This window comes from Suncus etruscus, chromosome 14, assembly GCF_024139225.1.
Source record: "Suncus etruscus isolate mSunEtr1 chromosome 14, mSunEtr1.pri.cur, whole genome shotgun sequence".
NCBI lineage: Eukaryota > Metazoa > Chordata > Mammalia > Eulipotyphla > Soricidae > Suncus > Suncus etruscus.
This window is the reverse complement of record NC_064861.1, coordinates 83803713-83814552: the sequence shown is the minus strand read 5'-3', so window position 1 is coordinate 83814552 and position 10840 is coordinate 83803713. Positions and strand designations below refer to the sequence as shown.

The 10840-nt window shown below is 45.7% G+C and overlaps 1 protein-coding gene and 1 non-coding gene across 2 annotated transcripts; both read right to left on the bottom strand.

Moving 5' to 3' along the window:
* Positions 1–4173: 4173 nt before the first annotated feature.
* LOC126029289 (U7 small nuclear RNA) lies at positions 4174–4235 on the bottom strand. Its single transcript, XR_007502912.1, has one exon. It is a non-coding gene; the product is annotated as a U7 small nuclear RNA (small nuclear RNA).
* A 2264-nt stretch (positions 4236–6499) lies between these two features.
* On the bottom strand, positions 6500–7654 carry LOC126028524 (interferon lambda-3-like). Its single transcript, XM_049787488.1, has 5 exons — positions 7481–7654; positions 7274–7351; positions 6848–6991; positions 6685–6768; positions 6500–6598 (listed from the first exon to the last, which is right to left on the bottom strand). The coding sequence occupies exons 1-5, from the start codon at positions 7652–7654 to the stop codon at positions 6500–6502; spliced, it is 579 nt and encodes a 192-aa protein (XP_049643445.1).
* Positions 7655–10840: the final 3186 nt, after the last annotated feature.

Here is a 10840-nt window from a genome sequence, read left to right as displayed (position 1 = left end):
AGGTATCCAATTGGGTATACCAACAGAGGTCAAAAATCAGGGTGAAGGGGCCGGGTGGTGGCGCTGGAGGTAAGGTACCTGCCTTACCTGTGCTAGCCTTGGACGGACCGCGGTTCAATCCCCCGGCGTCCCATATGGTCCCCCAAGCCAGGAGCGACTTCTGAGTGCATAGCCAGGAGTAACCTCTGAGCGTCACTGGGTGTGGCCCAAAAACCAAAAAAAAAAAAAAAAAAAAAAAAAATCAGGGTGAAAAGCAGGAAGAAAAGACCTGGAGGTTTATGAAAAGTCATTTGCCTCCATGTACCATAGCTCAAGTTTTCATTCTACCAACATCTGGAATGACCAATTCCTGGCTGGTAGGCATCAGGATTAAAACCAGTCTTTGTTACAGCTTCTCAAAGCTGTGAGAGCGGCAGTTTCTTCATTCTTCCCCAGAATGTTTCATAGAGGTGAGTTTTTGGATTATTATTTTACTATTATTAATTTATTTATTGCTTTCTTAGTTTTGGAACAAATCATTATATATTTAAGGCTTACTCCTAACTCTTTAATAAGGGATCTATCCTGCTATCTAAAGGGCTGGGAATTGAACCAGGGCTGGCCATGTAGAAGGCAAAAACTCAAACTTCTTTTTAATTTCTCTAGCTAAAAGAACAAGATGACATCATCAGAGCCCAATCCATGAAAGAGGAGGGAAAGAATGAGCAGAGCTTCTGCCAAATGAATCTCTCATTTTGGTCCTAAGTCTTATCTCTGAGAGCACAGTCTCCTAAACCCTGCCCGGAGTGGTCTCTGAGCAGTGAGAGGTCTCTCCTGAGACAGCTGTTGTGGCCAGACACAAAACCAAGAGTCAGCTCTTTAGAGATACACTTTATTTTCTCTCTGCACTTTGGGTGGGTGAGTGGGGGACTACAACCTGAAGAGCTTAGGGATCATTTTTGGCTCTGTGCTCAGTGGACCATATAGGAGGATCAAACTCCAATTGCTGTGGGCAAAACATTTATTCTACTTGCTATACTATTTGATAACAAATTTGATTTTTTTTTTTTTTTGGTTTTTGGGTCACACCTGGCAGCATTCAGGTTTTACTCCTAGTTCTGTGCTCAGAAATCGCTCCTGGCAGGCTCTGGGGACCATCTGGGATGTCGGGATTTGAACCACCAACCTTCCACCTGCAAGGCAAACGCTTTACCTCCATGCTACCTCTCCGGCCCCATTTGATCTTCTCTTATTCCAGAGAGTTTTTTTTTTTTTTTTTTTTTTTTTATTTTTGGTCCACACCCGGTAACGCTCAGGGGTTACTCCTGGCTATGTGCTCAGAAGTTGCTCCTGGCTTGGGGGACCATATGGGACACCGGGGGATCGAACCTCGGTCCGTCCAAGGCTAGCGCAGGCAAGACAGGCACCTTACCTTTAGCGCCACCGCCCGGCCCCTATTCCAGAGAGTTTAACTCATATGATAACACAAACTCTTACACATGGATCTTTCTATCAGCTTGACCTGAAACATTGAAAGTCTGGACCAAAACCTCAATATCTTTTAACAAATGATAGTTACACTGTGCAATCTATGCCCTGGAATACTATCAGTCATAAAAAGGACAAATATGGGGCAGAGGGATAACAGAGCAGGCAGAGCACTTGCCCTGCACATTGCTAACCAAGGTTCAATACCTGGAGCCCATGTGGTCCCCTCAGCTCCACGACTACAAATATATCCATGATTTGGGTGAGGCCGGCCCAAGCAATGTGTTTCTAACCCCTTAGGCCTATGGGTCTGATGAAGCAGGGTAGCAGCGAGAAATAATATACCAAGCAATGAGGAAAAGATTAACAGGAGTTAGCTGGGTTTCTTGCTACATGTTCTCTCTCTGCCATGTGCTCCCCATCTCCTATGTGCTTATATTTCTGAGTCCACAGACAAACTCCTTTCTTTATTATCCAGATGTTTGTGTTTGATTTAACACCTAGTGCTGAGAGTCAAAGACCACCTCCAATAATGCAAGGTGCAAAAGGGAGTTTATTTGGTTAATGAGGTCCAAGCCTCATCCCACTAGGGGAATCTTGGCAAGAACCCGAGTTAAATCTTCAAGCAATTTATATAGAAATTAGAAGCATTAACAAACAATTATTTTGTTGTATAGATGTTTTAATTAATCTTTGTCTTTTATGGCTCAACCTTGGTTATCTAGAGATACTATAATTTGAATCCTGAATGCCAGGGGGACCTCTGACTCAAACCTTGATAGTCAAGGGATATTCCTGGTTGCTAGGGAGATACTGTAATTCAGATCCTGGCTGTCAAGGGTTACTCTGGTTCAAATTTTTGGTTGTTAAGGGAGCCTTTTTCCAAGGCCACTCAAACCCTACTTCCTTATTCCTGAAGAGCCCAACTTTGATTTTATTTCTGGGTTAACAATTTCTCTGCCTTTAACAATGAGTGAAAAAGTACACTTTTCTAGGTTTTGAGCTTATCTTAGTCTAAAGTCCATGATAAGACTTATGTGGAGAATCTTGGTCCTTACACAGAACACCACCCAAAAGGGTGGAGGAAGGTCCTGTCATCTGGGTGGGCTTTTACATACCAAAAGTACAGGTTAGGGAAAAAGGAAGTTGGGGAAAAGGATTCACCTACACCTAACCTCAAGTCAGAAGTAAGTCCTGGGCACTGCTGGATGTGGCCCCAAACAAAACCAAAACAATAAACCAAAACAATGGAAGTGTGTAAAATCAATGCGCATATTGTGAAATCACCTCACATGTATTTCCCATCCCATGAGACAGATCTGAGTAGCCACGAAGAATTAGTAAACTTGTCCAGTCAGAGAGCGTCCTGGAGTCAGTGGCTTCTTGCCTCATGGTCTCTGTGTGCCAAGCCAGACTGACATTTCTTTTTTTTTTTTTTTTTTGGTGGTTTTTGGGTCACACCCGGCAGTGCTTAAGGGTTATTCCTGGCTCCAGGCTCAGAAATTGCTCCTGGCAGGCACAGGGGACCATAGGGGACGCCGGGATTTGAACCGATGACCTCCTGCATGAAAGGCAAACGCCTTACCTCCATGCTATCTCTCCGGCCCCCAGACTGACATTTCTTTATTTAACCATTGTCAATTCACCCAGGCATGGGAGCATCGAGTGAGATCTCGGTGAACTTTTAAATATCAAAGAGAGAGGTTTAAAGAAAAGAGAAATATGGGGGAATGTCTTGTTTTTCGGTTAATAGCTGAGTGCTATTACAATGTCAAACTTACAATTTTCAAACTTTTACAAACAATGGTTTTGTTTTGTTTTGTTTTGTTTTTGTTTTGGGCCACACCCATATGATGCTCAGGGGTTACTCCTGGCTAAGCGCTCAGTAATTGCCCCTGGCTTGGGGGGACCATATGGGACGATGGGGGATCGAACTGCAGTCCTTCCTTGCAAGGCTTGCAAAGCAGACACCTTACCTCTAGTGCCACCTCACCGGCCCCAATTTTCAAACTTTTACAATTCAAACTTACAATGTCAATTTTTTTTTTTCAAAATGAAACAAGACAATTTGAGAAAGGCTCCAAAAGTTTTATTTTATTATTCTCCACCAGAGGCGGGATCACAACTCATAAATGTGGTTGTTTGTTGGGTTACTGATCCTACCCTAATCAATAATTGTGTCCCACCCTAGGGTGTGACCTGGTGATAGTATATTGAATTATTCCTTACTTGGTATTCTGCTCCCACCCTAGGGTTATACCTGGTTCTTGTGTGTAAAAGCAAGGGTCTGAGGAAGGCTGGGGCTCATTCTGGGGCTCATTCTTCAGCCTCCTTCCGCTGAATAAAGCTCATGTCTCCTGAAACCTGATTGTTGTGAGTCTTCCCCGCTGTCAGCCTGAACCCTCAGAACCGCCAGCCGAAGGGGGTTGCAGACGCGTGGCCTGGGTCAGCAGAGAAAGGCCTCTCCATTCATCACCATCCAGCCCCACCCAGTGCTGTTATTCTTCAGTTGTTATTTTGTCTAGGTATAGTAAAAGTTAGCAGTAAGAGAACCAAAGACAAGATTTTATACATCATTCTCAAAACAACCAGCTTTTGCATATCTTTGTCTTAGATATATCACAAACTTGTTCATAGACTTATCTGAAACATAAATGTTAGAACCTTTCTGCAGATGCACTTAATTAGAAAAAAATTTTTGGGGGGGGGGGCCTTTCGGTGGAGACCAGAAGGCCTGCTGGACAAATTCTAAAAGAGCTGTAACACTAGAAGTTTTTTTTTTTTGTTTTGTTTTGTTTTTGTTTTTGTTTTTTTTTTTTTTTTGGTTTTTGGATCACACCCGGCAGCACTCAGGGGTTACTCCTGACTCTATGCTCAGAAATCGCCCCTGGCAGGCACAGGGGATGCCGGGATTCGAACCACCATTCTTCTGCATGAAAGGCAAACGCCTTACCTCTATACTATCTCTCTGGCCCCAATTAGAAAATTCTTAAACATTCTAACACCGAGCACTATAATATGAGTCTAGAACATCTGAGTTCCTTTCCATAAATTTCTCTAAACAAAATCATAAGATCATTTCTGCGGGGCTCGGGAGAGATAGCACAGTGGCATTTGCCTTGCAAGCAGCCAATCCAGGACCAAAGGTGGTTGGTTTGAATCCCGGTGTCCCATATGGTCCCCCGTGCCTGCCAGGAGCTATTTCTGAGTAGACAGCCAGGAGTAACCCCTGAGCACTCCTGGGTGTGGCCCAAAAACAAAAAAAAATCATTTCTGCATATATATACATTTTAAAAATAAATTTGCTAAAACACTCTTATAATGGGTCCTGTAATAAGAGTCTATAGTATCCATGTTCATTTTCCATCGACTACTGTGGCAAAGACATTAGGACGTTTTTGCAGACATGACTTGAGATCTCATGTTGCTAAATATATACAATCAAGCATCCCAGCTATATGAAAACATTCACTAGGATGGCTGAGAACTATTAAAAATCTAGTAACATGATGCATTTCCCCAGAACTGTGCAAACTAATATTAAACCACTAGAATTGGATACAAAATTTTCTGTTTGCAGTGGGGCATAGAACAAAATAATTTAATCTATACAGGTAGAACACACAGTTTAAATAGTAACATAGCTGTTGGATTTCAGAACCTTACCCCACTCTGTATTCATTTCCACCCTAGGCTGTGATCTGCTCATTGTATTACTGGGTCTCTCCCTACTTAGTATTCCTTCTCCACCCTGGGTGTGGTCTGGTGCTTTCTAATAAAAGCTCAGTTTTCAGGAAGGCAGGCCACTAATTCTTTGGTCTTCCTCCACTAAGCTGCTTTCATTCTTTTTATTTTTTTTTTTATCACAATCGGCAGCGCTCAGGGGTTACTCCTGGCTCTATGCTCAGAAATTGCCCCTGGCAGGCATAAGGGATGCCGGAATTTGAACCACTGTTCTTCTGTATACAAGGCAAATGCTTTACCTCCATGCCATCTCTTCGGCCCCCTGCTTTCATTTTTTTTTTGTTTCTGCTTTCATTTTTAAAAGTGGAAGACTGGAGGCTTATGTGGTGTGATTTCTGGTTTGAATGTAAAAACTCATTCTTTTTTTTTTTTTTTTTTTTTTGTCTTTTTGAATTAAACCTGGCAGTGCTCAGGGGATACCCCTGCTCTGTTCTCAGAAGTCACTCCTGGCAGTGACAAGGGATCATATGGGATGCCGGGATTCCAACCACCATCTGTCCTGGATCAGCTACATGCAAGGCAAAGGCCCTACAGCTGTGCTATCTCTCCAGCCCTTGAACCTGTTCTTGCCCCCTTTTCAGACGTGCTTTTCTCCAGGTCCTAGTTTGGAACCTGATTTTCCTTCACACAGAGTGACTATGTCAATAGGATTGAGAGATTAATCTAGAAGAAAGTTGCAGGAGGTTCTGAAAGCAGCTTCTTTTCAGTTGGACTTAGGCTGGGCTTGAATCTCCATCTTCTCCTCCATCTCTACCTTCTGTAGTAGGCTGCTGAGGTCGCCTAAGGTACCAAAAAGTCTTTGGTACCTAGCTGGAATCTGGGTGGGGGACCCGCTCATCTTCCTGCTGTTCGCTCCATTTCAGTAGGGCTGTTCCTTTGGTTTCTACCTCATCAGTGATCTCGATAGGCTGCTGCAGTTGAGGAGCCAAATACCTTGCACAAAGTGCCTTTGGTAGAAGAAAGGCTGTGGGCCTCTGTGTTTGGGTCACTGCCCAGAGTCTATAGCTCTCTCCTCTTCACTGCCTGATTCCCCCTGACAAAGACCTTTGTGGAGGAGCTGAGCGACCAGACCAGAGCTTTTATAGGAGTAGAAAAATAACATTTTAATGACCTTTATTGACATATTAAAATAATACTTAAATATTACTGAAATAAATATCTCTGGTTCAGTTGAGATGCTCTATAAAATAAATAACAAATAAATAAATAGTCAATAAGTAATAATTTAGCAATAAATAGGGGGGTCTGAAGGAAATCCGGCAGGTTGAAGGAGGAGGCTGCGCTGAGCTTAGACACACAGTGCTCCAAGGGCCACACATCGCAGGTCGTGGGTGAGCAGCCGGAAGAGGTTGAAGGTGACAGAGGCTTCCAGGCAGCTCTGGGATTCCTGGGGAAGGACAGGGAGGGTCAGAGGCGTCATCATTGGGGTCCAATTTCCTGCTTCCCACACAGAGGTCCCTCATGCTCACATACCTTGCGTGGTGCCTCCTGGAGCCTCTGAAGCCAGTGTTGGAGGCGACCCCGGGGCTGGAGGGTCCCTGTGGACTGAGGGGGTACCTGAGGGCAGAGGAAGGAGAGTGAGACTGGGCAGGACACAAGGAGGGGCAGGAAGGTCCTAAGGGAGCCCCAAACTCACACAGGCCTGGAGATGGGTGTGGATGAGTTTCAGGGTGCGCAAGGGTGGGTCCAGCACAGGCACCAGGGAGGGCTCAGCCATGGCCCCCATGACCTGCAGAGTCAGAGACAGCTCGGCTTCCAGGACCACAGGTCGCTCCCACACCTAAAGGTACAAGGGAGAGACAAGGGTGAGGGAGCGAAGGGAAAAGGAAGGGACAGAGCTGGGACAAGGGACACAGATCACTGGAACTGAGGGGCCATTGGGCAGCAGGAGTGGCTCAGCCACTTGGCAGGTGAGAGGAGATTTGGGGGAACCATCAGAACAGGCCCTGAAAGCTGGGAATGAGGGGAGGTATAGCCAAGAGTAGGTTGGAATGGCAGGGGAGGACCCTGATTCGGAGGCAGAAAGGGGGTGATCCAGGCAAGGTGGGGATTCCCAGCTCACCTGCAGCTGCTTCAGGTCTCTCTTCCCTGGAAACAGGCGCCCAGTGCAGTTCCAGCCCTTCAGTTGCAGCATCTCCTCCTGCAGAGCAGCTGGTCAGTGCGAGGGGAAGAGGACCCCTAGGCTTGGGGAGCTCACAGGATTAGCCACTATCTGCACTCAGAGGTGGGCCCTCAGAAGAGGAACGTGGAGCGGGACAGGGACACTCACCAAAGCGTCCTTGGCTCTCTTGAAGGCCTGAAGCTCCTGAGGGGGCAGCGACTGGAACCGGGCCAGCTGGCAGTCTCTGGGGTACGCTAGGGCCTTGGGGGCTCGAGAGATAGCGGGTGCCCCTGTCGAGATCAGCATCCAGGTGCCCAGCAGCAGTATCACCAAGGTGCCCATCTCTGAGAGACACAGGGAAGGTCAGCGAGGGTGGGTGTGCAGGGGAGGGTCCCCAAAGGATGGAAGGGCTCACCTGTCTTTATTTGGACACCTCTTTCTGCAGCAGGAGGCTTTTGATTCAGTTTTGGGGCCGTTGGTCACTGGTCTGCTGTGGGGCTCTGGGAGGTCTGTGGGTCTCTGAGCCTGAATCAAGTGCAAGTGTCTGGGGCTGAGCTGAAGCTCCCCATCTTTTAACCTGGGCTCCCTGGGCATTCCGTCCTGATGAAGGAAAAGTGAAACCCGCTCTAGGACAGGTGTCTGTCCCCACAGGTCTGTCCAGACTGGGGAGTCCCCAGCGGAGCCTCAGAAGGAGCAGCTGGAGCGAAAGTGAAACTGATTGAGAAGTGACAGGAGACTGGGAGAACTTAGAACTGGGGGACCTTGGGATGGGGCCCCAGGAAGGCCATGGCACTCCTTTCACTTCAGGGCATCAGAGGGACACTGGCTTTGTGCTTCAATGTGGAACAGGAAAAATAGGTGGCACTAAGAAGTGTAGCATGGAATACCAAACAGAATATATACCCAACCTATAACAAGATGTAAGGCAGCGAGCATTTGCAGTAGGATTCTGGGGGGTAAAGGAGTGAGATGTGGGAGACATGCTGGGAACGAGTGGAGGGAGGATAACATCGGTGGTGGGAGTGCCCTTCATTTAGTGTCACTATGTATTGTAAATAATTCTATGTAAATGAACTTCAGTCACAATAAAAAAAAAAAGTGTAGCAGAAACTGCGATTGAATATCAGTGAGTTCTGAGGAGTGTAAAGTGAGGATATAGGGAGCCCTGAAGGCTGGAGATGTTAGCATAGTAAGGAGGGCGCTGAGTAGCAAGAGACGGACAAGTACAACCTGCATCCCATTAATTCCTGAGCCCACCAGGATTGATATGAAGTGTACCCTGTGCACCGCCAGGTCTTGGATGGAAGAAAGAGGGAGAGATAAAGACAGAGTAGGAAAATGATTAAAAAAATGATTGATTGACAGAGAGAATAAAAGAAAGAAAGAGAAAAGAAAGAATAAAGAAAGAAGGAAAGAGAGAAAGGTAGAGAGAGGAAGAAAAAAGAAAGGAAGAGAGATAAAGAGGAAGAAAGAAAGGGAAAGAGAAAAAGAGTAAGAAAGGGAGGGAGGAAATGAGGAAGAAAGAAAGGAAGGAAGAAAGGAAGGAAGATAAGAAAAACGAAAGAAAGTAGGAAAGGGCGAAGAATAGAGATAGGAAGAGAAAGGGAGAGAGGAAGAATGGAAGTAGGAAGTAAGGAGGTCTGAGAGAAGGAAAGAAAGAAAAGAGGAGGGGGGAAGAAGGAGATGGAAAAGCCCCACATGAGAATGGAGACCTGCTACCCTCTGCCCTCATGACCCACGAGAGAAGAGATTCTTGAAGTGTGGAAACAAAAACCCTCAATGTCCCGGCAGAGGGAGGTCACAGAGATCTGGGTTGAGGTTAAGGATTTAGGTCCAACTTTCATGTGTCCAGGGGTTATTGGTGAGCACAGGGGGTGCAGATGGGGCTGGACCTCAGGATGGAGCAGCAAGCCTACCCTCACAGGAGAAATAAAGAAACAAGCAAAGCAGAAATATGGTGTTCCTGTGGCCCAAACTAGAGAATGGAGGGGATTGGAGGGAAGGGGGTTTGTGTCAGATCCAAGAACCCCTGCGCTCTGTGGCATGTGTGGTCCTATTGCAGTCCTATCCTGGCATCTCTTCAGACTCCAGGCTGCACTGAATCTGCTTCAGGACTGACAGATTCATTCGTGTTCCCACTGGGGTCTCCCAAGGGCTATCTGGGGTTTGTGGCTCCTACTGGATGCTTCCAAGCAAGTGGCCACTGAGTCAGCTAAACCCAGGGGACTTGATATTGGGTCATGGTTTTGGAATTATAAGGACCACAGTGGTGCTTGGACACCTCTATATGCTCAGGGGCCTTTAGGGCTGCACCAGGTAGCTAAGGTCAGGGCTGAGGGGCTGGATCCCCCAGAGAAGGTGATGAAAGTCACCTGGTGAAGCTCTTCACTGCCTCTCTGGCTTCTTTGCTCCCATTGGATTTAAACTTTGGTTTTGTTTTGTTTTGTGTTTAGGTGCTATCCCAGGCTGTGCTCAGGAATTACTCCTTGCAGTGCTTGGGAATCCTGTGGGATGCTGTGGATTGAACCCGGTTCACTGCCTACAAGTCAAATGCCCTCCCTGCTGGATTCTGACTCCATTTTCTGAATTAAACTTTAAGTTCTTTTTTCCTTTTTCTTTTAAGTTGATTATGATAGTTTAGTGATTTTATTGGACAGTTGGCCACACTCCAAAGTGTGGTCTGTGCCAGGGATCACTTCTCATGGGTTGGGGGACCTTATGGGTGCCCAGGATTGACCCCGGCTAGATGCACTTTCCTGTTGTATTCTTTGGGTTCAATATATATATTGAATATATATATTCAATATATATATATAGTCTAATTGACTATAGGTATGATAGACATATACCAAAAAACTACAAAATTCTGCCTCAAGAAATAAAAGAGGATACATGAAAAATGAAGACACATACCCTGCCATGGATTGGTAGGATTAACATCATTAAAAAGGCAATACTTCCCAAAGCATTGTATAGATTTAATGCAATTCCTCTAAAGATACCCATGACATTCTTCAAAGAAGTGGATCAAACACTCCTGAAATTCATTTGGAACAATAAACACCTGTGAATAGCTAGAGCAACTCTTGGGAAAAGGAAGATGGGAGGCAACACTTTCTCCAAATTTAAATTGTATTGCAAAGCTATAGTCATTAAAACATCATGGTACTGGAATAAAGACAGACCCTCAGATCAGTAGAATAGACCTGAGTTTTCAGAGAATGTGCCCCAGATATACAATCAATTAATTTATTATATTTTTTTGGTTTTGAGGCCACACCGATGATGCTCAGGGGTTATTACTGGCTATGCACTCAGAAATAGCTCCTAGCTTGGGGGACCATATGGGATGCCAGGGGATTGAACTGTGCAGTCCATCCAGGCTAGCTTGGGCAAGGAGATGCCTTAACCCTTGTGCCACCACTCCAGCCCCACAATCAATTAATTTTTGGTAAAGGGACAAGAAATGCAAAATAGAGCAAGGAAAGCCTCTTCAACAAATGGTTTTGTTTTTGTCTAGTTTGCTTT

What these genes read in the sequence shown, in the direction of transcription:
- LOC126028524 (XM_049787488.1), bottom strand. Translation starts at nt 7,654, where the DNA reads ATGGGCACCTTGGTGATACTGCTGCTGGGCACCTGGATGCTGATCTCG. An exon ending in ACACCCATCTCCAGGCCTGT is followed by an intron (nt 6,769 to 6,847) that starts GTGAGTTTGGGG and finishes CTCTGCCCTCAG; the next exon opens with GTACCCCCTCAGTCCACAGG. An exon ending in TCCAGGAGGCACCACGCAAG is followed by an intron (nt 6,599 to 6,684) that starts GTATGTGAGCAT and finishes GTCCTTCCCCAG; the next exon opens with GAATCCCAGAGCTGCCTGGA.